We start from the raw sequence: 26,236 nt of genomic DNA, 5'->3' as shown, positions 1-26,236 counted from the left end.
TGATAGGTGAAAACGCATGTAACGCTGCACAACTACGAGAGTGGGAGTTACAAACGTAAGAAAAATATCAAGTTAATGTTATCCCGTAAGTGTGCGATGGTTCCATCGACTTTGTCATCGACCTTAAATTTCCTTACGATCCCTGGAATGTGCGTGCTCGAACGCATTAATGTACAAAAGCATTATACGTAGTTTTGAGCATAACATTGATCACTTGTTACATCTAAAGGTGTAGAAACTTAAATTACTTAACGATAAAACAAGTGTCAAATATCGTTTTCGGATTGAATAGTTGCAGGCACAAGGCAGGCACTTTTAATGTCTTTGTAACAATTGAAATTCGCAATGAACATGAAGGTCTTTGTTGATCCTCGACATCTTTCGATTTCACCGGAAATTTCTTCATCAAGCTCCGTCAGTTTTCGTAATACGTTAAACGAAGGAAATTAAGTAAATCTAACCTAAATTTTTCAACTATCCTGCAGTACCTATTTACACGTTATCCCACTTTTTATATTAACAGCAACATATCCCCCCCCCCCAAAAAACAGGAGCTGATTTAGTAATACTCATTTTCCAATAAATATCTCTTCTTAACTCTTTTACCAGCTGCGATTCATCGATTATAACATTTACTCGGCATACATGTATAAAATTGTATTATTTTAAAGCGACGTTCAACGACTACCTTCCCGTAGTTATTGTCATTTTTCGATACGTAGAATTTGAAGTGAGAGGTATACCGGTATGCGTATACAGCACATCATCCACTGTGCACAGTAGTTATATTACTTTCAATGTTTACACTTACACTAATATGTAATCCTTTTGTGTCTCCTACAATCTTTTATAACCCCCGTTTAAGGGTGAATTTATATCTTTACATTAATTCTTAGAAATTGTATAAAGCACGTAAATTTGTTCTCTCTTTAGTAAAATGGAAGATAGAGTTGCAATAGCAATTCAGACAGTTTACTCGTCTCATGTATGCTTGGTATGTAATCACGACTCTTGAGTAGCTTATACCTTTCCAATAGGAATGTTTGCAAACTTCCGTATCTTGCGTATTTGAATCAACTTTGGTCGGTGTAAAAATTCGTCAAAATATGACTGCTTTTTTTCCGATCATACAACTGATCGCTGGTCCTTTTATATGAACATTATAAGAAACCTTATACGCATTTAGTATTTCGTTTCCTAACGCCCTTGCGTAATTAAACTTCGAAGAAGAACCATCGACGATTCTGCTAAAGGCGATCACTTTCAGAGACCTTGTTATCGTGATCTCCATGTACCATGGACAAACGTGAGGTATTGACCATATCTGACAACAGAAGATGCTCGTTTTCCAAAGGACTTCTCGAATAACTACTAATTAAATTAGTATGACCACTGGTGCTCCTAGCTAGCCTTTGCACCACCTTGTCGCGCCTTTGCTTTTCTCTCTTTGCCTTTAATTTCATAAATTCGTCATCGGAGTTAACACTGGTGCACGATGAACTACTGGTGCTGATAAGATCATCAACGATGCTACCAACGTAGCTCGTTGCTGGTTCGTAAGCAATGCTCGATCGCGCCGACTGCGTGGTACGCTGAGTCCTGAAATCCAAAAAAAATGTATCACTTTTTCATCTCATCTTACGCGAAAAAGATGAGGAGCATAGAAAACGAAACGTTAACACTCTCGCTACAGCAGAGCTATACATCGAATTTTCACTCCAACGATCGAATCATCGAAATCGATAGTGGTGGTTAACCTTGACTCGGGTGCGTAACTTCCGTTGGAGATGCGTTCACCGTTATTCCCTTCCATTACACCGCCCGTCACAGGAGCGCTGCACGAAAATATCTCTCCGTTTCGCATGTGCTCCATACCAGGAACAGTAACAGGAGCACTAGGCGGCGGTGGTCCCGGTGAAAAGATGCTCTGCACGTGAGGCCTCTTTTCCGATTTCATCGACGTTAACGTCATTTGTTCATCCGCTTCCTCTTTGATTACTCCTATTCTCATCGAGCCGCCGGCGCCGACTGTTCATAATATTTTACACCAGTTTAAAAAGAATCGAGAAAGACGAAAATGTATTCGCAGACGACGCTAAGCTAAACGTACCGATAGGACGATTTTGCAACGAAGCAGCTGAACTTGATGTCGCGAGCCTTCCAGGCGTTTTGGTACCGCTAGACGTGCCGCCGTCTGGTCTGTCCTCTTTGCTGAACAATCGTTTTAACACGCTCGTCACGCTGTTCACTCTTGTCAGGGAACCCCCTATATTACTTGGCGTGGATCCTCCGCTCAGAGTGCGGTCCCGTTGGCTCACTCTGCTGGCACTCCTACAAATAAACACACAATTTCCGTTCCATAAAGACCAATCTTTAATCGGTTCGACGGTCGGTTTCTTAACTTGCACAGCAGATATGTGTACGTACAAAAGCAAATAACATTTACCTCGCTATTTTACCACTCTCGGTAGCGCTCCTGGCCAAGCGTTAGAAATATGAGCGTTTAAAGGAAAAAAAAACTGTATCGCGTTGAGAGAACTGTAAAGTATCGCTTCGAAACTGACCTCGACATTTTTCCAGGCGCCGTAAAATGTATTCCTGACGCGGCGTCGTCAGCCATGTCGCTCTGGAACTTGTGCTGATAGTCCCCAGCCATTTCATCGATCCTGACCGAGGACGGTTGAAGTTCTTGCTGCGCCGCGGATAACTGAATTCCAGCTGTGGACGGTTGCGGATGTTCCTCGCGGAAAGGCTGCGAAGCCGCCGTGTACGGAAGCTCGGTCGGGAAGATCTCGTCCCAATATTGATCACGGATTAATTCCGGATGCTCGTGGTGCATCTCGTCGACGATGAGGTAGCTCACCTTTGCACATATAACGAGCATACACGTGTAGATTAAGATGTCACAATCGTATCCAGCAGAAAGTTTGAATAACGAGCAAGCATTACTTGTAAATTTCTATCGATTATCCAGTTAACTTCAAAGTCGTCGTCGTCCTCGCCAAACGGATTTATCAAGGTCTCGGCCACCTTCAACCAGCCCATATAGAAGAAGAACTGCAGCGTTGTGAATACTGGGAAATAGAGATCGATCGTCGACGTGTTTGAATTCTGCACCCACTGTCGACCCATCACGCTCGTTAAAAAGTACGTGTACACAGCCAACGTTACCACCTGCGGATGGGACGCGAGGAAAATATAAATCTACATATTCTATCGAAAGGAGACGTCGTCGATTTGTCAGAGATGACTCCGATGTTCTACCTGAGTATAAACTAAAGGAACGCTAATAGTATCATAGTGCATGAGGCTACCGCAGAGACCGCGAAACTTGTTTAGCTCGTCTATCAACGTTTTCACAGCGAAGTCGTCCCGTATACGACCCTCCTTCCTCGCACGGGTCACAATACTCGACGCCCATACTATCGGCAACCAATGTTTGCTGGGCTTCGGAAACTTTGCGTTCAAACTCTGGAATATGACCAGCTCGTTCTCCAACAACAGACCAGCCTCGACGAAGTGTTCCAATGTGGGGAACCTTTTTTTCACACGTGGCGAGACCATCGCCAGCACCAGCGTCAAGCAAACGCACACGTACCTGAAACAAAGGGAACGCGTTATTGTCATGCACAAGAAGAGTCTCCTTCGTCTGAATCGGATCTATTGTTACCGTTCTGACACGGATAGCTCAAAACGGAAATATACCTGACGATGGTCCGTCGCATTAGTCGACCTCTCTCGTCATTGCCATGAATAGTGGCCGACACGAAAACCGCGATCGAGTCTGGCCAGGGTATTACCATGTATTGATTCCACCATCGAGTCATAACGATACTGACGTAGAAACCCAAGACGAAGGATAGCGGTATCAAATCGCTGTACTCGTTGCAATACGCCACCACCGCCTCGAAGATCTTCTTTTGATGCTCATCCAGTATCAATCGGTAGATGGTGGACAACGAGTAGTATATGAAGAGAAAAAGGGCTAGGTCCAGCCACACGAGCTTGTATATGCTCGCTCGCCATCTGAAAAGATAATAATTCTATTTTGTAGACAGCAAATAAACGGAATAAACGCGCTGGTAGATAGCGGTCGTATCGATTATTAAGTTCGGTTACCGCAATAAACATTCTGGTAACGAAAAAGGTAAAGCGGCGCGCCGTGAATATTTAATGGCTACTAAAGCAAGAACGTTCGAGTATTACTTTTCGCAACGTGGTACGGTGTTGTTTCACTCGTTCGCGTACACGAACTTTCCGTAATAAGGGTTTCGTATTGAACGAGCTGAAAAATCCCGTAAAAAGGTGTGAAATTATCCTCTCAAGAACGCATAACAGACACGTGTGTAATTGCGAGCGATTATCGCGTACGTCTAGCCGAGGTGAGAATACAATATAATTCAAGTAATTACAGAAAGACTAACGACCAGAAGATACAACACCGCTAACAATCAAACGGAGAACCTACCAAGTGGTAAACGTTCATTCATGTTTTGTATGCAATTTTTTTAGTTCGATTAGCAATGCAAACATGTCTCTTGTACAATAGACGGAGAATAATAATGCTTTGAAATCCGTAAGCAGCGACTATCACGCGAAACGCGTAAAACGCGTTGGCGAATTATTCCAAGTGTGACAATTACGCGAGGAAAATAAACGGCACGATTTTTACGTCGACTGATTCAATTGATTCACTTTTCGCGTCCAGAATGGCTGCGTTTTCCCTTGACATCGTTCACGTACACACGATATCCAAGTACCAAGCATTGGAATACTTCCCCGTTCGCGGAACGCTATGACGGAAGTGTTCGAAATACTTTCAACGTAATACCTGATAATTGCATCGCGTGCGTTATCGAGACGATAAAAGAATTTCTGTGGACGACAAAAAGTAAACTGTACAGGGTTGCTCTGCGTGGAAAGGATAACGCGACTAAAGGGATAACGTCATCGTCTTGTTACATTCCACTTGGAGAATGCACATCGATTACCTGAAATCTGTTGTTAATTCATTAGTAGATACTATCTAATGAACAGTGACTAAATCGTGCAACCTTCGAGCGTAGGAAGCGACAAGCGAGCGACGGAAACGGCGAATCTAAAGTGCTAAAATGCTAGAAGACGAAACCGCTTACCTTAGGAGTAATTTTAGAAAGCAACCAAGACCTCGACAGGTAGCTACTTCGGCGGTGTAAGTGACCGTCATATCTCTTGCAATACACCTGCTACGCAGAGAAAAACGGCATAACCAACTGCGGATGCCTTAGAAACTCTCGTCGACGTTCTTGCCAGAGTGCACTCTACCCAGAGTCATCTCTTCTTGCGCGCATGCCGCATCCTCTTCTCCTTTTCGATCCTCTCTTCCGTTCGACGCCGCCTAACCGATCGCACAGATAAACGTACAGGTATCAATTTAAACTGCGCTCGACCCTATCTTCGGGCTCTTCCCTCCCGATGATCGACGTACAAGCGCAGACGAGAAGGCCGCGAAGGTCATCCTCGATGCGCTTTGCACAATCTCCCTCTGTCTCCTTCTTTGTCTTTCAATTACGTAATACGTGGCAATCGCGTGACAACGAAAATCGCGTTACTCAATGAAACTGTCCGGCTCGAGACTGAGCTATCTTTTAATTTACCCCGCTTTTGTCTCGCTCCTCTTCGATAGAAATGTTTACTTCCGTCGAGAAAGTAGTGGCATTTCGCGTTACCGCCACGTAACGACGATACATTACCGTTAACGCACATTAGACACCATGGCCTGGCTTTGCCATTTATTTGAAGCATCTATTTAAAACAGTACCGCTTTGTTTCACGTTGTCGATAACTCACTTCGTTTGACCCTCTCGTCGAACCATCGACTCGGCCCCGCTTGTGGTTTCCGGTCTGCGTTCCTCTTGAAAACGTACAATACAAAACTGTCCTGATTCCTCTTCGTTTCGAAGAATTCCACAGGTGGGTCTAAGACGTCAAGGGTACCCAAGCAGCGATGATCTTTATTACCGGTGATTCATTGCCACTCGTAAAGAATAGTCACGGTATTTCATGTAACGAGTGTTTCCGATACCATTCTTATCTATTTCTTTACACGGAAACCGCAGGACGTATCCACCGACTGACGGTATACACAGCGTCAATACGAACACAGCGCGGAACTTTTTCTCAGGAATCTATCAAACATCCTTGATTCTTCTCGGTACGAGTCACGCGTACAGAGACGTACGGAACTTAAACGCGATTAGCAAGTCTAAATGTCACAGTATACCGTTTCTTCTCGTAGTATCTTCTGCAATCGGATTGCAAATGTCCGAACGGCATATACCGTCCGCTCGACCACGGATTTCGTTTACGCACTGTGCCAAACGACGAAACTCTTTGTCGTTCACTTCCGTTCTCGGTGCAATGACTCACTCGCGTTCTATATTTCACGGGCTATATACAGGTCGCGTTTTCTAGTCCTCTTCGCTGGCAATACCGTTGCGGCAATCGCAGCTACACGCTCGATTCCGTAACCTTGCCCGCGGATCGTTATCGCGTTATAGACAACTCGTTATCGTGTCGCCGTCCTGCTTTACATTCGCGTTCTGAAAAACTATTGTGCAGAATAATAAATGTGAAATCTTACTCTGTTCATCGTTACCATCCTTAATGGTTCTGTGGTAAATCAGCTTCAAGTTTTGTTCGGCACGCTGATCGTATCCCATGTACGCGTTTACCGGTGTTTGACCGGTACGGCTGACGTTTGATCGTAGAACACCTTCAGCGCCGCACTTGCGGAGTCACGTGGAAATTTTTACAATTTCTGTATTCGATAACGCTTCGTAGATATCTTACCAGTTGATAAATATCTTCTATCCGGTTTCCTGTACCAATCGTTATACAGTAAATATGTGTATACGTATTAACGATCGTCGGTTCACCTGTGTATCTCGCAGCTCGAAACGAGAGTGCGATTTTTTTTTTTGCGCAACAACGTTTCGAAACTCGGCTGCTCGGTAGAAAGTTTCAGTTGGGAAACTGTAAGAAAACACTCGATGTTAACTCCTCCGTGCATTTGTTGAACCGCGTGATATTAATTATCATCCTTGATATAACGCTCGAGAGGTCTCCGCTCCATCCCGTCCACTCGTGACGAGCACGTGTATATACAGTCATCCCTCTTAGCGCAGAAACTGGAATAACGAGAAAGGAGAGAGCATGAAACATTCGTAATTACTGTATCCGATTCGGTCGATTCATTGTTTCTACTCTGATGGACTCATTACCAGACAACACAGGCCGGAACGGAGATTGTGACCAACGCGGGCACCAGTCCCAGACGAGAAGCAGTTTTGCAACCAATCGTCAAAAATACTACTCAACGCAAAACAAGACAGTTCCCATACATAACTCGTGTGTTTATAATGCGTTATACATCTCGAGTGTACTCGAGCTCTCTAGCGTCGAACAGTACGATCCTTCTCCCCGTCACGTGACATTGTATCAGTACTTTCCCTTGACTTGTCTAAAAGCACCGAGATCCTCGTTAACACCGAGTTGCAACATTCGATCGATCTTTTGAAACTCGTCCAGCGTAGCGTAGATCCGGTTGCACATCCTGTTCAGACGAACAAACTTGAACACCGCATCTTCCGGTCGTGTACGTAAAACCGTGACCGTGGAAAAGGACAGCGAGGCTCGAGGAGGTCCTTAGGAACGTCTTACGTCTCGCTTGCGTCTCGCTTCCTCTATCTTGCGAACTCTTTCGCGTAACAATGTTCGTTTCAGGAGAATCGACGCGCGAACGATCGCTAGCTTACCGAACAGGCGTTGGTATTCACGATTCGATAAGGTTGGCAAGCAAATCGCGCACACAGATCCAGCCTGTCTTTCGCGGAACGAGTACTGAATATGTACTGAAACAGCCGTTGCCGCAGCAGGCCAAAAGATCCCCCTCGTACACCGCCCTTCCTGATTCGATCCTATCCCCACTGTCGCTCCGTGCTTCCGCATCGGAGGCAGTGGTGCTCACGAACCTCTTCAATTACTCTAGACTCTAGACTATGGAGAAATCACCGCACTTCCATGGTTTTCGATCCAACAAAAATGAAATAACAGTTCGGGGGAGATAACGAAGGGATTACACGATCGTTCAGCGAGCAAAACGGAAATTACGGAATGTTAGTAAGGAAGCAATCGATGATGATGGATTCGCGAGGCTCCTTCTGGATGATAGTCGCACTTGAAAAGATCACCTGATAGCCAAAGTTGACTGAAACTCTGAAACACGTCATCAACAAGATTGCGAGAGTAACTATGAATCGAAAACTAAAGACGAGGGTGACATTATCGTAATATTCTGTATAAAAGGATTACAGAAGATAGTAGAGACCCAATGTAAACTTACGGGTGAAATTTTATAGAACACTCAACTTTGCTACAGCCCAGACAACAAAGCACCAATAATGCCACACGGGTATTACCAGGATTACACGTATTGAAAGGCAACAGAACAGCACGTGATCCTGTTCCAGTACTGATCACCTCAAGCCAATGCCGTTCATTCATGAATCTCCTTAGCGGTGGCGTAGGATGACATTTGTCCGTCCACATTATAAACGAATATTAAAAATAACAAAACTAAACAGTGTATTCAGTTAGATTCTAAAATAGATTAACATGAAGCAAAGATATAAGATCATACCTGTTCTTATTATTTTGTATAATCTAAGTTATGTTGTCGGGATGTATATTTCAATAGCTTTAGTGTAATTTGTTTGATATTTCCCGCTTTAGAGGTAAGAAAGAGAAATATATATAAGAAAGCTATAGGAAAGAGTGAGACGGATGGTACCAAACCCTGCTTAAGAACCCCTGGCGCCATCTCTGTGAAGTGTTCAAACTGGTCGCACATAATTATCAACAGCGAAGTGAACTACTTAAGAACTACTGGCGCCATCTCTTAGAGGAGTGCTGAAACTAATCAGGCCTTAGTTTCACTATTTATCGTAGAGATGGCGCTAGTGCTTGAGTAGTTCACTTCGCTGTCGATAACGATGTGCGACCAGTTTGAGCACTTTTTACAGAGATGGCGCCAGGGGTTCTACAGTAGGGTCGCTATCATCTGTCTCACTCTTTCTTATAGCTTCCTTATATGTTTCTTTCTCTCTCTCTCTTACCTCTAAAGCGGGAAATATAGAAGAAATTAGAATAAAACTATTAAAATTAGATCCCCACAACACAACTTTGTCTCAGTAAGAGTACTGTGATGTCACTTGTGCCGCGTGATATTATATATTTACTATATATTGTGCAATTTTAATAGGAAAAGAGCTTTTACTGTGGTGCTGCACCGCGTGATACATTGGTGCTCCAAAAGTGATGTCACGCGACGCAAGTAACATCACAGTACTCTTACCGTGACAGAGTTGTGTTGTCGAAGAATATGTACACGTGGTTATTCTTAATCGTTTATCAAAATATTATATCAACACGTGCAACGTGTCGTCAATAACGTCTGATATATATGATCGATTGAATTTCTATGCTGGCAGACAATACTTAGGTTTCAAAGATGACAATAATACAGTTGCGAGCGGGGAACTCGCAGGAGTCAGTAATGTACATTTCGTATTCTTCTTTTTACAATGTACACTATTTACACGCACTAAAACTAGAAGAATAACTGCGACTCGAATAATTTATCAATTAATTTGACGTACAACTGTAACACACGCACACGCACACGAACGGGTCCACGGTGGACCTCGAATCGAAACACCGATGGGCAAGGATATCATTACTACCATGAATGAACAGTCTTGGTCCCTAAAAGTCACAGCCATTAAATATAATGAACAGTAGTCTGATATTTAAGGCCACTCGAATCAACTAAACCTATTAATCGATGGGTAACAAAAATGATCGATTGAAACGATAATTTCAATTACCGACGTCTGTAGTGTCCATAAAATAAAGCACTTCTCGGTGAAAAAATACCCGTTAAAACGAACAAGACACTTTCTACCAATACTTCTGTAATCCTCAGCAACGGTACTAAAGATTGAAGTGAAGCAAAGGGCATCCCATTCTTTTCTAAAAAACCTTCATAAAACGACACTGTTAGCAGTCTTATATAATTGTTCTGTTACAATGTGTCGACAGTCTTACTTCACTTTTAAAGATGTGTCATGCAACGATCGTTGTTAACGTATCGTTTTTAGTTCCAATTCTGAAACAACGTGGAGAAAATTTAAAAACATCGTCACACCGATGCAATACGAGCATTCCCGAAAGTGAGGAAAGAAAATTACAAGCATACCTTATAGTGGCATGCTGTGTCGAACGTGACCAACCAGCGATAAAACTATTTCCGCTTCTTTCAGCGATTCGTTGCCTATGACTACCACTCTTGGATGGTGCATTAAATGCGGCACTTTGCATGATATCTGGAGTTATTGTCGATTTTACGGTTTTATAAAATAATCTAGATAAACAACAACAACAACAACAAAGGAGTATATAATATAGCTGGGTAGTATTTACTTATTTCTCACTGGCATGTGAGATATTATAAAAATCATACCTAGGTAACAATGCTAGAACACAAGTAAGGATTATTGTGAGCCAGTAGGTGTATCTTACGACAGCCATTTCCATCACCCAATACGAACAAAGGAGACCCATACAATTGACGCAAACCACGTTATAAATCAGACAGAAACCAAAAAATACTCCTAAAGAGCCCATTACGGCGGAAAGATGTATTACGGTCTGAAAAGGAAATCGTAACATCTTATTGTAAAACGTAACATACCTTCGAAATAAGATCGTCTTAGAAACAATTCCATTTACCCAAGATCTAATTTCTATAGCAATATTGGTTAACATAACAACAATGCAACAAGTCATTATCGTACTTCCAAATTCCCAAATGTCAATAGCCGAATCGTGATATACCTAAGCAAGAAAATGGAAAACTTTAATCGCGTAAACGTATCTCGTTACACGAGTACGAACTGTTTCAAGGCTATACTAACACCCTCGTTTATAAAAAAAATAACGCTACTTTGATACAAAGCATCGGCAATGGTTATCCAGAACGAGTGTGGTTGGTATACGAGTCCGAGGCGTCCTCTTTTGTAAAGATGAGGCATCGATAATAAAACGGCAGGTGATGCCACACGATCGTATATGCCCAACACGAGTGGCGGCATAGATGTAAACATTAAGTTATACAACATTAAGTAAATTTGGTCCATCATAACTGTTCCCGTAAACCCGCAATACAACTGTAAAAACAATATCACTGTTACTTGCAAGCTCTGAATGTGAAATGTTGAAGATCGATTAAAAAACAATCCGTGTACCTGGTACCAAAATAGAACGAAAACCATGGTAGCGTTTTCGTAAAAAAAATACAGTATCATTCTAGACAAACGATCATAGCACCATTGGCCGTGCAACAGAAGAAGCCTGCTAAGCATTGAGAACCGTGAAATGGCAAAGTCCGCAGCCATGATAGCTTGTGTACCTTCCTGTCCTGAAATACCAACTCCCACATCAGCGGTTTGAATCATGCTGACATCATTGGCGCCATCGCCAATCGCCAAAGTTCGCATCCCCAACTGTTCCTTTACTATGCGAACGATATACGCCTAAAACGTATCGCGGATATGTCGATGAAGTGATAGATTGAAAAACGATGAGTCGAATTGATCGTACCTTCTGAAGAGGCGTGGCGCGACAGGCCAATACACTGGAGCATGTTTTTGTTAACTCGAGAAACGGTCTAGTCAAACCTGACCGTGGATCCAGGATAACGGTTAAAGTTTTGCCATCTACAACCAACGCGCGTTGCTTCGGCCATGGACCGTCTATCCTATGCGCATCATTTTCTGCCGGGTCGCGATTGAACATTGCAATCTCCCTAATATTGTCTATCCGTTGCATCGTGCCTTCTTTACGAGCAGTTTCTAAGTATCCATGGATCAAGGCTTCCGCAACGGTCTTAGACCTTGCTTGCAACCACAATAATTGCATCGCGGGCGAAAAGAGACGCGCCGAGTATGCAATGTTCACCGCTGTTTCCGGTTTGTCTCCTGCCAGTTAAACGCTCTCGTTAGTTGGACAGCTTAAGCGGTGCTACTGAATTCAATTCACTGATAATCGATACCTGTTAAAACCCAAATCACGATTCCTGCCGCCATTAAAGTAGACATAGTTTCGGGTACACCGGCTTGAAGTTTATCTTCGATTCCGGTAACGCCTAAAAGAGACAAATGCGACTCGAGATTCGCATACGAATCTTTAATGCGGATTTCGCGGTTCTCCACCGAGAGTTCCGCCTCGGAATGTATTCGTCGCCAGTTCTCGTACTCTTGCGCCGTCAGCGATTTTTTCGCCATCACCAAAGTTCGAAGGCCTTGGCGGGCATACGATTGTAAATGTTGCCGGATTTTAATCGTCGTTATAGAATTCTCGTCGTGAGGTGCCAGAGAGGACAGCATCTTCGTATCGGCGCCTTTGCTGTACAAAACTAGCTCGTTCGTGAGAGGATGTCGTACCAAAATAGACATACATTTTCTATTTGAGTCGAATGGCAGAACCTGAAATTTCGAACACTCTGTAACACGTTTATCATCCGTAAGAGAAACTTTGCATCTTTTCTCAAGCATGTTACAGATATCCCTTTGTTCTCGCAGATCGCTGATTCACCTTTGATATTCGAGTCACGGAGAAACTAATTCCGCGTCGAAAAAAAACAAACGGATATCTGTATGCGTTTGTCCGTGGAATCTTACATGAAGAATTTCGAAAGTAAGGATAGATTTATCCGGCAAACAAATGATCGCGCTACGCGCTGTTCGTTTGAGGAGTTTCACGTCATAAGCACGAGCAGCGTTCACCAAAGCGAGCTCGTCCGGGCTTTCCGCTTCGTATATCGCAGTCGTAGGTAACAATTCTCCACTGTTCTTCCCGCCAACATCGATAACGGGACTCATTGGGCTGCGTCTCTTGTGCGCCCCGTTCGGAGACAATTTTCTGCCCAGTAATCCCATTCCTAGACCCGGTATCGATGTTACATTTAGAAATCTTGGCCTACAAATAATCATCGTTTATCACACACTGGAATAAACCAAAGTCGCATCGATGAAAGATGCGGAGGAAGTAACAGATAATGAGCGACCTTGGCAATTTATTTGACAGCTTGGCAGGGTTATTTAGGGCAGACTCCAGTTCAACCATCGAAGAAATTGACGACACGTTTTCATTGAGATTGTTCGTTGGATGAGTCAACGTAGACAAAGGAATAACAGGCGACGGTGTCAAACTTCTGGAGTTTATCATTCTTGTATACCTGAAGAAAAAAATGATCGATAAATGATAACGCCTGACCGACGAATAATACGAAAGAAATATACACAAACCTTCCACCTTCCTCGCCGTTCTTCCGAGGTTCCTCGATCACTCCGCTGGAGTTCATGGTGTCGTAATGAGGTTGGGAATTGACCACAACGGTATTACATATCGCTAATACGATCAGAAATTCTTGCAGATGGTGCCTAAATGTACCTATGAGGAGATCCTCTTTGAGTCGCGACGAAGGTACCAAATTCTCACCGTCACCACTGTGAGAATAATCTTGTCCACCCACGGCACATCGCCTGAATAGCATTTTGTTTTCCGTCAGCGTGCCGGTTTTGTCGGAAAATATATACTGCACCTATTGGAACGAAAGAAGAGAAAAAAAGAAAGAAGAAAAGAAAGCGAACGGGGGAAAAGAGCTGTTTCATCGTCAAGAGCACGCACAAGCCCGATCAATTCATTTACCTGACCCAATTCCTCGGTGATATTGAGCGCGCGACACTCGGCCGAGCGTCCTGTTTCCGCGTCGTACAGAGCAATATCGTGTCCGATATGATAAACCTGACCCACTTTTGCCATTTCGATGGTGACGTACAGGCTTAAAGGTATCATCACTTGGAGTATGATCACGAACGTCCAGAACGTCAGTAGACTCTCGTAATTCGGATCTTGTACGATGGGAATAAAAGGGACGAACGTCAGACCGGAATACTCGGAAAGCCAGAACCGGCAACCGATAGCGCCTATCAGACACAACACCACTAGAATCACCACGCACCATATAACGTCACCATTCATCCGTTTCTCCAATCGTGAACGCTGGAAAAGATCCCATCGAGCGTTACGCATCGTCCGATTAATGTTTACTTTCCGATTACGACCTCTAAATCGTTACCTTATACCTAGGTCCACCGTTATTCAGCATCGCTTTCGTCTCGTGACCGGCGTATATCACTATTCCCTCGACAAAGTCCGTATTCTTCAGCAGACACTGCCTGAGCAACAGATTCTCCGTGGAGACAGGTACTCTACCACCGTTCGGATGAACAACGGCTCCATGGAACCTGAAATTTCCACGATTGCACACACTCGCCGTTCGTTACGCCGTCCACGATGAGAGCTCACCTGTATATCCTTGTGCTCGGCTGATCGACCTCGATCACGGATCGAAACTTGGCCGGCTGAAAGGTGTCCTGGAGATCCACGAAACCTCTGACTACCTGCCGTTCCTTCAAGTTAGTCTCCCCGTCGAGGTTACACGTGTCGATGTAAGCTGCGCCCTGAGGATCGCTGCTTCGTAACAGCAGCACATCGGCCGGGACGAGTTCGTTGTTCGAGAGATGAACCAGGTCGCCGACCTTCACATCTTTCCAAGCCACCTTGGCGTATCTGTCGTCTTCCCTGAAATCACAATGGAAGGCATATCTCATTTAATGAAACGTGGGAAACCCGTAGACGGTGATGGATATCAGTCGCGTACAGGCTACCAGCTGTTCGATATATTCACGTGAACGACACACTGGTTCCTCTTTCGTAGCATCGCTAGAACCTTCCCGCGATCGATAATCATTGCTGTTATTAGCTGCTACTTGCGCATATCTGACAATAATCGAGCAGTGGTAACGGTCAGACGTCGATTATTCTTAATTAAACCGTCGTGACGGTTCAACGCTTCCACTGGGAGGAGCGCTCGTTGATCTGAGAGAACGAAAACTGGAGGACATACGTAACTTCAGAACGGACGACGAGTTTAATACCACTCGTTTGAATTGCAAACCGTCGATGAAATAGAACGTGCTTTAGCAAACGTTTAGTCTGATTCCGGCTCAAGGTCACTCGTTACTTCCACCAGGCGTCGAATTAACTGTCTGTTCGTTAAACTTTTTACGACTAGCCCCGTTCGAGAATGACGATAGAATTGGTAATTCCATTAATTTTAAACGCATACAAATAAATATAACGCGTTACCTACACGCAAATGTACGATCGCATTTTTCGTTTCTGCCGTCACGCTTGCGAATGGAACGATCAAATATGACCTAGACGTTATTTAAAGGGTCATCGTTGCGAGACTTTTTCTCCTCGGATACGGATCGTTGATCTATCTAACCTTTCGTGGAGCATGTGGTACTGAGACTATTAATCGTGTACCTTCATCGAGTCGTGTTCGACGAGTCACACACTTCGATCAACAAAAGTAACCGATCTGAAAATGAGATTGAACCTGATCGTCTCTTTCGAATGCAAATGAGTGACGTAACGAAACAGATGGACAAGAAAGAAGAAAAAAGGACTCGATGCATAAGTTTCTCTTTGAAAACCTTTGCCTCTTTATCGGCAGTCTGATCTAATTTGCATTTTCTCCGTTCTCGAGACCGCATGACGTGTACCTCTCGTTCACGGAAGAACACCGGTTAGTATTATTATTATACACGCTCAAGGATAAACATTCAAAAGTGTTTAAAAAGCGTCGACCAACCTCCGGTTGGTTTGCACGTTTCAAGTGGAATTCTTACGATTCGTCTCGCATCGCGCAGGCATTAATTGCCCAGCTATAGAAGGCGTATCTTGGGGAACGTATGGAGGTATTGCGTTCGCAATAAACTTCCTGTTTAACGGGGCAAGTCTCTCTTCGCGAGGAGAAGCTTGACCCGTTTCAATTTCAACGATAACGGAGCGCTGATAAATCGGTCGCGATGACGACAACTATTGGGTAGCCTTAGAAATTCCTTTATGCAACGCAGTCCCCCGCGCGTAGACACCGCTCGATTACATGACACAACAATCGTTTAACAATATTTTACGGACATTCAATATCGCTCGACCGTCGTTTATAATTGTCCCCTCGTGAACTGAAATTACACAGACGCATACGAACTCGCAACGGAAATATTTCAAAGGATTCTTTTGTTTCGCTCGATCGCGTTATCTAACAGAATCGGTACTCCGAGTACTGGTAATCGTACTTTTTCCATTACACTGAAAGGTGATCGTTCCGGCCATTTTTCTTCCGTTCCGTGCGCGTTGCGCACGGATAAGAGCCTACGATAACGACTTCAAAGTGTGTCGACGTATAAAAATAGATTAAAAAGGCCAGAGAATTCTTGCGTGGTTTCCATAATGGTACCAAATATTAGTCCTTCTGGACACAGACGAGCATCATCGAGACGCGAACAGAGGACCGACTTTTATTTAGGCCAGTATTTGACTCGCTTGCTTCCTTAATTTATTACAGCCTATCCGGACGACAAGGCACGGGTTACACGTCGCTGTGGATGCTATATGCGGGTGCGTAAACCGCGACACAATACTGATCCCATGCTTTGAATTGTGTAATCGATGACGTCAGCGGCCGTTTAACACCGCGAGAATATCAAGAACGGCGAGAACTGGTTTCCTCGTCCCCGTTGGGAGACTTTCCGCGTTCCATCGAAATTTTGAACGGTCAGCGAGTTGAACAATGACTGGGCGAACGATCGTCCTCGTATCGTGGCATCGCATCTCTCCGTGGAAAAAGTATGAACGAAAGTCGAACGGTATCGCGTTCTAACTCCTTTGTCTGATCTCTCCTGTGAAGAATACAAAAAAGTTAGCTTTTTATAACGTGAATAACAGGACACGGAGCTGCCGACGCGTGCGACCGAACGTGGACAACACGCGAAACCGTCCCTAACGGAAAGAAGTAACCGGGCATAAACGTGGAATCGTCGAGTCTCATTGTCGCGCGGAATCGAGAGTCCTCTCTCGTTGTTCGCGCCTATGAAAGAATGGGGAAAAACGGTAAACCGGTTCCATCGTTGCCGTCTTTTCTCGTCCCGACGTTTTACTTTGTTTCTCGGCGCGTTCGGCTCGTAACGAGCTCCTGCGACATCCTTACGTCTTTACAGTCTTGTTGACACGCGTCCCAATCACACAGGTAGATAGAAAATAGACGGACTATTTTTACGAACGTGGTACACACGTATCGAGGAACGGCACAGCACGTTGGTAGGCGCGAGCGATAACGTGGGAAACGATATCGATCTCGCCCTTGGCTCTGCGAACCATCACTTGACGCAAAGCTATTTATCAAACTACTATATCGAACTGAACGTACGTGGAGCAACTTTAAACTCTTTACCCCTGATAAAGCGACGATTATGATCGTCGCACACCCATCCGACAACTTTACAGGCCTGTGTGAGTTACAGGTAGCATATATTCGGTTGCAGAGAGGCCCAAAGACCTACGAAGTCGATGCAAGCTCTCCTGTTGGCTTATACGACCGTCGAGAACAACTCGACACAGAAATGAAGGATCGTTCGAGTGGAAGACCGTCACGATACCCCGCGAGAGTATGCGTCGCAGTGGTACACGAGGGCTCGCGACCGACGTAACCTCGAACGCCAGTCAAGTCGCATTAAATCGGAGCTGGAATTCGTGGCGAAGGTCCGTTCGCTCTTGACATTGCGGGTCGCCGCGTTGCTCTCTCTGGCTTACGGCCGATCTCGACGCGGTAAACGAAATGGTACACGGACGACGGAAACTCTTAGCCGGTGATGGACGAATCCTGTAGGATAAATAAGTCGCATTTGGCTGGAGAAAAAGAGATTCTTATCTGCGCCGTCTTCGCGCAGCCCGTTAACAAGATTCGATTAACGGTCGTGGGCATCGGCGATCGAATCGATCGCGAGGAAAGATTGTAGGCTGTTTCGAGGTCACCAGCGCCTACACCTCGCGAGATAAACAAGTCGATTCGCTGAAACGTTCTCGCGACGATATCATTCAATGTCGAGATCTATTTTTAACAGCTGGATCTCAAGGTTAACGGAATTTACTTGTCAGAACGACAAAGGGGTGGGATCTTCCATCGGCGATCGTTGATAGCGATACTGGAAGGAATAGACGAGTAAAAGAAAAAGGTGGAACAGCGACGCGATACATATCTCTGGTTAATTTGTAACTGGTTAATTGTACGTACGTATCGGTTCAGGTCGTACGTTACGATCAAAGTAACGGAGCGCTCGTACGCACGTTTCCGATACGAGCTGGAGAACAACGGGCTCCCTCAGGGAATCACCGCGGCCTACGCGCTCCGCAATTTTCCCTCGACCTCCTTTCCTTTGCGCTTCTCGAAAACGCCCGTCAGCTCCGTTAGCTTCCTTTCAATGCCATCGGAACATCTCCCTCTCTCTCTCTCTCTTTCATTCCAAATGCCTTCGAATCTAGCAGCGTCCACTTGGACGTTCTTCAATTATTTTTTCCAAATCTGTTTCTTTCTTCCTTCTTTCTGTTCCAGCTGGCGTACTCGTCTAGAATCCTTGTCATTGCTACGGACAGGATCGATCGAAACCTAACGATACAGCAAAGTGAGTCATCCTGGGAAAATCAATGAAACATGAGATAATTATCGCGAATCGTGCAATAATGAAAAGAGTACTCGCAAACAACGATCAGGGAGGCGACAATTAACGTAGCTACCCCATCGATTTACTTTACCTTGTTATACGGCTATGGTAATTTTTTGTAGTTTCGTAATTAAGTGGTACATAACGTATGATACGTGTGCTCGAAGGACAACGCTCCAGAAAAATAAAACGTGGCGATCGGAACGATGAGGAATCAGTGAAGCGATTTTGATCGAAGGTTTCGATCAAACACTGAGGCAGACCACCGACACTCAATAAGTCAACTCGTTTAGACAAATTACACGTTTCATCAAGAGAAAATCGGAAGAATCCGAACTGTAGAGCGAAGGGCAAGGTCGGGGGCGCAGTATGATGCTGGTGCGTGTCAGAATCGTTCGGCCATCGATCGTCGTAAGCCTCGCAGAATCGAGCTACATTATAAATGACATTCCCTACTACCGGCACTCGCTTCCTACCGTCGCATTGTTACCTTGCTGGATGGTGCACCGGTATTTCCACACTTGCCGCTTTCCAATCAAGTCGCCAACCGTAATGTTTGTTCGGATCGAACGGCTCACCGAGAGAGGAGAATAAAATTGTCCCTGGACAATTTCAAAATTCACCGATTGCCCGAAAATTCGAGACATTCTGCGAGGAGGCACGGCTCTGTCGAGTTACAATTTATTCAGCGATCGTAACGCGGCGAGTCGAGCGTGGACATCGATATCGGGGTCGTTGTGTAAAGTAGTCGCGATCGACTCGATCATTCGATCGTGTAGACCTAAATCGTGCTCTATTTCACGTTTGGTTAAATTGAACGTGGACATCGTTGAAAGCTGCATCGAATCCTTCTTCTGTCCGGCTGCGATTGCAGAGAATGAGCAGCGGAATTCCCCGGTAAAGAGAACAGGAAGGGGGGCAAGGTAAAAGGCGCAGATGGAAATAAAACGGGATGTTTTCGATACGTTTCGTTTTGCGTGGTTTTAATTCTCTGAATATCAACTTCCCCGGTTCGAATCAACAAATGGAGCAGACCATTTAGCGTCAAGTAGGGATCCGTTCATCGATCGCACGTCGGTAACACTATTTTGGGCAAAATTCTGATTCGTTGAAAGCAGCACGGCCGTCACTTCGATATCTTTTGGCACGCGTCTGCGTGTACAAGTACAGAAATACCTTGAAACTCTTTCTTTAGTACGAGGCTGGGTAATACGATGAGCAAACAAGCCTTTTTGTAACGATAAAATTGCATTTACGCGGTTGCAGTAACGATGCCCAAAGAAGGTAAGAAACGAAATGCCGCAGCCATGACCCCGGAGAAACTACGCGTTTCGAGTTCGCAGACGTCTTCGAGTTTTCAACAAGCAACCACTTTCGAACGTTTCCGTGCCTGTTTCAATCGAACGCTATCGCTTTATAAACGGCAAACACATTGTAAACACGGCGTTAAAAGGATCGATCGAAGACGCTTCGGTTATCAAAGAGAGCAGAGTGAAATTGAAGTACCAGCCAGTTCTATTCCGTGAAAGGATAAAGAGAGAACACTTTCTTTCTTCTATGTTCGATCGACAACGACGTTGCTCGACCTACATGCCTTCGAACGGCAATCAAAGCTGATCCGTCGAAATTCTCTGGTCAATGGAACGCTCGAGAGACCCGCATCGACAATGGGCTCGCGCGAAAGCTTATCTTTAATCGTTCCACAGCGCGATCCATCTTCCGTATCTTTCGCAACGATAACGCACAGTACATATTAAAGAAAATATCATCGATTAGAACTCGCGGTGCGTGTACTGGCACGATAATATTCGTTTATTGTATCGATGAACATTGAACCCAGCGTATCGAAACGATTCTGATTCATGCCAGGACGAGAAAAACTTCCGCCGCAAAGTAGACTCGGAGAAATCGCACAATCCATACGGCAGCGGCATGGAATGGATCAGAAAACCAGCGTCCAGATATACTCTCTGCTCTTTAATATCCATTAAAATTGGTTACTCACCCGACGTAAACGCGACAGGTGGAATTGTTGACGCGACGATCGCTGGCGAGCCTTCGCCGATCCTCGAAGTAGTCTTTCAACGCCGTCACACCCAGCACGAAGATTACAGGTATCATGGCGACCTCCTTGCCGAAGGCATTTATGGCTGGCACCCAATTAAGTAGAACGATAAATATAAAATATATGTTGGCCACGCGGCGAAATTGCTCGAGAAGATTGCGAGGTAGGAAGCTCAGAATGGTGTATTTTGTTGTGCGTACTCTGAAAGCATACCGTGTAAACCGGAACTGAAACGTTGGCGCACCGATATCATGCGTCGGCAATTTTTTTTAATAACAGACAGAAAATTTACCTATTGTTCACTCTCGCGCCATTGGGATGTTGACTCGGCGGTGTCTTCGGCGGCACCAAGTGATTCGGTACTATTGTCCTTAACCGGGGTTCTTCCGGTAGCGGGCCGAAGTATCGAGCCCAAAGTCTTCTCCACCAGGGAGGTTCTGCGCTACGTCTTATCGTGTATATCGATTCCGATCTGAAAAACGATCGAGGAACAACGTTACATAAACAGTAGCTTGGAGTAACGATACTTTTCGAAGCAACAGTCTAGCACGATTAAACCCAAAATTAGACCCCGTTTCACTAGTATACTGTTCAGCGGTAAATTTTCACGAACTAGACAGGAACCTTCGGCGAGCGGCTCGTCCTTACGTCACCGAACTCGTTCAACGAAGAGGGACGCGGGCCGCGATACGAAGACGCGCGCGTTTCTTTCATCGAGTAACAAAGAATGGGCTATTTTTAAAGTTCCCGCGATACAGGTTCTGTCGTCGATACCGAATCTCCGACAGAGTTACGGCAACCAGTCGACTTTCGATTTTACCATTGTCCATCGCCAAACAAAGACACGGAACAGGTCTAAGCAGCGCTGAATTTCTGCAAACATCAGCCGTTGGATCAATGCGATGTAAGATAAATGCACGTGTAACGTTACGAAGTGAATTGGTAACAGTTACCTGGATGCTTGTCGCGAGTGACCTCGGAAGGAGGGCACCTTCCCGGCGGTGGGTGGCCTCGGATCTTCCCTGTGCCCGGGCGGGAGAATGAAATCCGTTCTGGATCCAACACGGCTGTGCCCGGTGACCGAGTGTCCTTGAACGTCGACCACTTGGCCTTGACTGAACGCCCTTTGATGGCCAGGTTTCTTCAACGCGGATGGCCTCGATCCTGCGATCGCTGACAGAGGACCCAGGTTGGAGCCAGCATGCGGCTGGAATCCCGTATTCGTCAAACATTCCGCCAGCACTCCACCGTGGCTGGCCGATCTCGCGTGAGTCCTCGAGCACGGCCTTCTTCTGGTTCGCGTCGTCCTTTCCTCCTCCTCCTCGTCGTCGTCGTCGTCGTTGTCGTCGCGCTTCGACAGAGCAGTCGACAACGAGGTAACGGTGGTCACTGTAGGATCTTGCGGGGTGGCAATCGTCGGCTGCAACGGTGCCGAGCTGGGATAATGCTGGCGACCCGGTGGCCCCGGAAACACGTAAACCGATGCCTGTCTGTCGAGCTCCTCGCTCGCTGCTTCTGCCGCACCGGTTTCGGACATTCTGGCACATCTGATGGCAGACCGGATCAACGAGTTAGGGTTAGTTGGATAAATTTGGTTCGGGGACTGTTTTGGCCCTGTTCGATTCGATACGCCTTGTCGGCCATCGTGTCGTTATCGTTACAGTATATTGGGGAAGACGTGATATCGAAGAGAACAGTAACAACGAATGCAACGAGTCGAGGAAATTGAGAAAAAGAAATTTTAGAAGAAGAGACGTTTCTCAACGGGTTCTCACGACGGGAACGTCGGAATAGAGGAGAGCAGAAGAATGTTACCGTGCAACGACGGATCGAGAGATGTGCAGGAAGTAAGGTAATACATTTCCAGCCGCGTTCGCTCGTGATCGTGGGTGCACTTGCACTTGCCCGACACAGATAGGCTATTAATAAGATTGCACAGGAAGAGAGACAGAAAGTAAAGAGAGAGGGAAAAAGGCTTTTTTCGAGCAAACACCGAGCGAACCGATGGATTAAAGTCGTCGACGGTGGCTTCGGTAGATTTTACAAAATATTGCGAAATAATCAGTTTAGAGAGTGAATAATCCAATATAGAGTTTAGTACGATCGACGGTCATATTAATGGTTACATTATTAGTTTAATGGCTCCGTTAACTCGTTGAGGGCATTAACGCGTGTTCGGCTGGGCCAAAATGGCTGCGAACGGCGAGTCCTCCTGTATTAGGTGGTCGGGATCAAGGGGTCAGGGCGATGCGGTCGATTTTTCACCTTGTAAATTTTACACGAAGGCAGTCAGGCTCGCGTTTCTGTTTCTTGGCACGACACCCGCGCGATTCCCGTGCCGGAACGCGATACAGATGGCCCCCAGTCAAACACTGGAATACGCTCTTATCAGTCGCCCGTTGCATATCATTTTCGCTTCGGCTTGCGAAACGATAAAGCTGGCCTTGCGTTTCGCCATCGTTGCAATCTCAAATTCATCGCGAACCTTTCTCCTCTCTCTTTCTCTGTTTCCTCCCCTTTATAGTCTCGCGTGCGTTCCTCGAAACGAATTTTGCAAACAAAGAAATGGTTTAGTATTAACGGCAGAACGATCAATTAACGCATGTTTTTCATACACGTGCCTACTGACGAAGTCGTTGAGCTAACTAAAGTGAAGTAAATTGAACGATCCAATTCGACGTCCACGTTTTACAACTAGCACGTTTTCCGAGAAGTTAGCACGAGAACATAATCTAGGTGATAAATATCAATATGCAGAATTAGGTAGATTATCGAAACATTGCCTAATGAATACTTAATTTGGAAGGTTTCGTAGTTCCTCGTGGTTAACGTTTTTAGGATACCGTGAACGTGTTCATCGAGGGTCGCGGAAAGTGAACGTGCATGCAAACCGACCAAAGGATTCCGCTCGTAATCGATAACAGCCATCAACTCGACGTAAATCCTGAGTTCTAATGTAAACGGACAATATCAAGGGTGGAAAAGTTGAAGGATGGAATTGGGTCAGGCGAATATCGACGCTTTCCAGTGGAAGATATACTTTGCGTTTCGAATTTCCACCGATAACAAGCCATAATTATTACGGCATTAGTAACAATCGTTCCTTTTATCGTTTCAGGAAATCTGACGTCAACTGAAGTCTCTTTCACGAATAGAAACTACTACAAGTCGACCATAATTACTCGTATATTCTAGAGAAACGTTACATTTTTAGCGCGCTAATGTCTGAGATCTTCGTAAAAGAAGGGGCTGTCGCACGCAATCTGTCGGTAAAAAAAAATCACTCGTTCGAATTATGAATTACCGGACGCTACGTGGGCAACCGGTGTCAACATTTCATATTTCCCGCGCGTTCTCCAAGCTTCCTTAAGCATTCCCCAAACGAAAGTAACGTTCCATCGAAACGCAATCGACTAACCATTGCGATCTCGATTCCGAATAGAATCCGCATTTGTATTGTCGTTTTAGCTAGCGAGCATCGAACGGGTTTATTTCGACCCCGTCGCGGTGCACTTCTATTTTGTCCTCGCAAAAGTATCGTCGGCCACGTTCTACGCGTTCCTACGCGTGTACCAGTACCTGGTGCTGCGAGATGCGAATCAACACGTAGATACCTTCGAGTAAGTCTTCCGAGTAACCGCGGACGATCTCGCTCGGACGAGTTACTTCTTTCTTCACCCCTTTTCCTAAGAGACTAGACGACGAAGTACCACTTGGAGCCGCGTGTCGCGTAACCGGTTTCGTGGCCGGACACCGAGACTGTCGGTCGGTTTTGAAAAAGGAAAAAAAGCAGATTCTCAGCGCTAACCTTCGACCTGCAACGACAATGCCAGGAAAGAACGCGTCGAATTCGTTGACGAGACGTCGTCCCGTTTCGTTTCGATCCTCTAGCGTGTAGATTTCAACTTTTCAGAGAGTAACGGGAGAGTTACGCGTTTTACCAATCTCCTCCTTCTTCCGGTTCTTTTTTAACGGCACGCGACTAATACGTATATTTACAGACTCTGACGATCTTTTGTCAGGCATGCTTTTAAGTATTTTCGCTTTTCTAAACTCTCTCGTTACCGTTTCGCTAGAACGCTCCTAACTTCCGCGTTTAGACGAAACTTTCTCGTAATAATTAAGTAAACGTTCGAAACACCGACAGTGAGTACGTTGACACTTCGGGCAGAAGCAGAGAGAAGCAACGGTTGCGATGCTACATTGTTAATTAATCAATAATTAGCAATTATGTCGTTACTTGTATTTCGGACAGCGACTACGTCGAGATTTAATTCGGGATTATTCCAAGAATCCCGGCTCTACCTAAATCCGATGATTGCGCTTACCCAATTATAGTAAACGTGACGCGTATTTGACGACAGTGATCGTCGAGTAAAAGAAACCTGACGAACTCCAACTCTAATTATCAGGTGCGCTGTTTCCCATTTCTTTTATTCGTTTGTACACTCGCAACGAAATAGCCGGAGCTCGGTTACGATCACGATAGAAACTGATCTTATCGTTGTCAAGATGAAAGTATCGAGGCACTTACATTTTTTTCAGGCTCCCGACCTGGTCCACGTGGCCTCGGTTAACGCTCGTGGAAGCACGAGGGATGGCACACAGTTGTCCCCCCTCAACGATACCTTCGAATGTTCAACACGTCAAGCGTACGCGTACGCCTGTACCGAACCAGGAAAAACAAGCGGTACTTCCGCGTGAGTTTTTTGACAGGATAAATAACGGGTTAAATCGTCGCACGTTTCAATCGGCGGATCTCACTTGGGATGCTAGATTTACCGGCGCACATCTTGACACGTTCGAACGTTTCACGTAAATGCCCGGTGGAACGGTTCCCGCGCTGCTCGTACCATTCAGCTTAATGACCGTCGAAATAAACACGATGTCTTATCCACGCTCTCCGTATCCGACCCGTTTACCGCCGTTCCGCGACAGCAGACTGAATGACCTTATCGTCGTACACGTACTGGCAATTCGTATCGGGCAACCTACCGAGTCCAACCGTCGTGTCGCTCCGAGTTCCCGCACCATCGCCATCTACCGTTGCCGTTCGGCTTCGCATTTTTTCTTTTTTTTCTTCGTCGCGGAGAATCGAAAATCCCTAGCTAAGCGTCTCCGCGATTTTCGAAAGTCATTCCCCATTCGTAATCATAATTGATACCTGTAATTGCCATTTACACTCTCCAAATGAAACGGATGTAAACTATTTTTGTACTGGACGTAACTCGAACGCTTTTTTATGGATGGTCAACGAGTCGGTAAATTGATCGGTACCAAAAAATGGGAAAGCGTTCGTGGAAGATTTTAAATAGGATGTAAAACTGCATAGAATTAGATAATGTACAATTGTACTGGCGTCGTTCAAGTACCTTTTAATGAATTCGTAGAATGGGGAATTGCGAAAACCTAGGGAGAGTCTAACGCTGCAGCAGCTCCA

At 45.3% G+C, this 26,236-nt stretch overlaps 2 protein-coding genes across 4 annotated transcripts; both read right to left on the bottom strand.

Annotated features, from left to right (window-relative positions):
• Window positions 1-1,061: 1,061 nt before the first annotated feature.
• Window positions 1,062-5,624, bottom strand: LOC143428790 (bestrophin-2). Its single transcript, XM_076903921.1, has 9 exons — window positions 5,136-5,624; window positions 3,706-4,026; window positions 3,265-3,598; window positions 2,950-3,174; window positions 2,565-2,863; window positions 2,447-2,476; window positions 2,111-2,331; window positions 1,758-2,028; window positions 1,062-1,599 (listed from the first exon to the last, which is right to left on the bottom strand). Exons 1-9 carry the CDS (start codon window positions 5,204-5,206, stop codon window positions 1,248-1,250), a joined length of 2,124 nt encoding a protein of 707 aa, XP_076760036.1. The 5' UTR covers window positions 5,207-5,624; the 3' UTR covers window positions 1,062-1,247.
• Window positions 5,625-10,074: 4,450 nt separating this feature from the next.
• On the bottom strand, window positions 10,075-23,280 carry LOC143429445 (phospholipid-transporting ATPase VD). 3 transcript variants are annotated; one of them, XR_013102539.1, is made up of 18 exons: window positions 23,062-23,280; window positions 21,750-22,343; window positions 21,089-21,268; window positions 20,737-20,997; window positions 14,470-14,745; window positions 14,240-14,408; window positions 13,810-14,163; window positions 13,407-13,702; window positions 13,166-13,336; window positions 12,780-13,077; window positions 12,152-12,584; window positions 11,701-12,077; window positions 11,346-11,633; window positions 11,016-11,267; window positions 10,831-10,935; window positions 10,562-10,749; window positions 10,298-10,424; window positions 10,075-10,207 (listed from the first exon to the last, which is right to left on the bottom strand). XR_013102539.1 is itself a non-coding variant. In XM_076905132.1 (18 exons), exons 1-18 carry the CDS (start codon window positions 23,199-23,201, stop codon window positions 10,165-10,167), a joined length of 4,590 nt encoding a protein of 1,529 aa, XP_076761247.1. In that variant the 5' UTR covers window positions 23,202-23,278; the 3' UTR covers window positions 10,075-10,164. The 3 variants fall into 3 exon arrangements, 2 of the variants coding, with proteins under 2 accessions (XP_076761247.1, XP_076761248.1); XM_076905132.1 differs by having other exon boundaries at window positions 10,298-10,462; window positions 23,062-23,278; XM_076905133.1 differs by lacking the exon at window positions 23,062-23,280 and having other exon boundaries at window positions 10,298-10,462.
• Window positions 23,281-26,236: the final 2,956 nt, after the last annotated feature.

The sequence above is a fragment of the Xylocopa sonorina genome, chromosome 11 (genome assembly GCF_050948175.1).
Source record: "Xylocopa sonorina isolate GNS202 chromosome 11, iyXylSono1_principal, whole genome shotgun sequence".
Lineage (NCBI taxonomy): Eukaryota > Metazoa > Arthropoda > Insecta > Hymenoptera > Apidae > Xylocopa > Xylocopa sonorina.
This window is presented reverse-complemented; position numbering and strand designations above follow the sequence as displayed.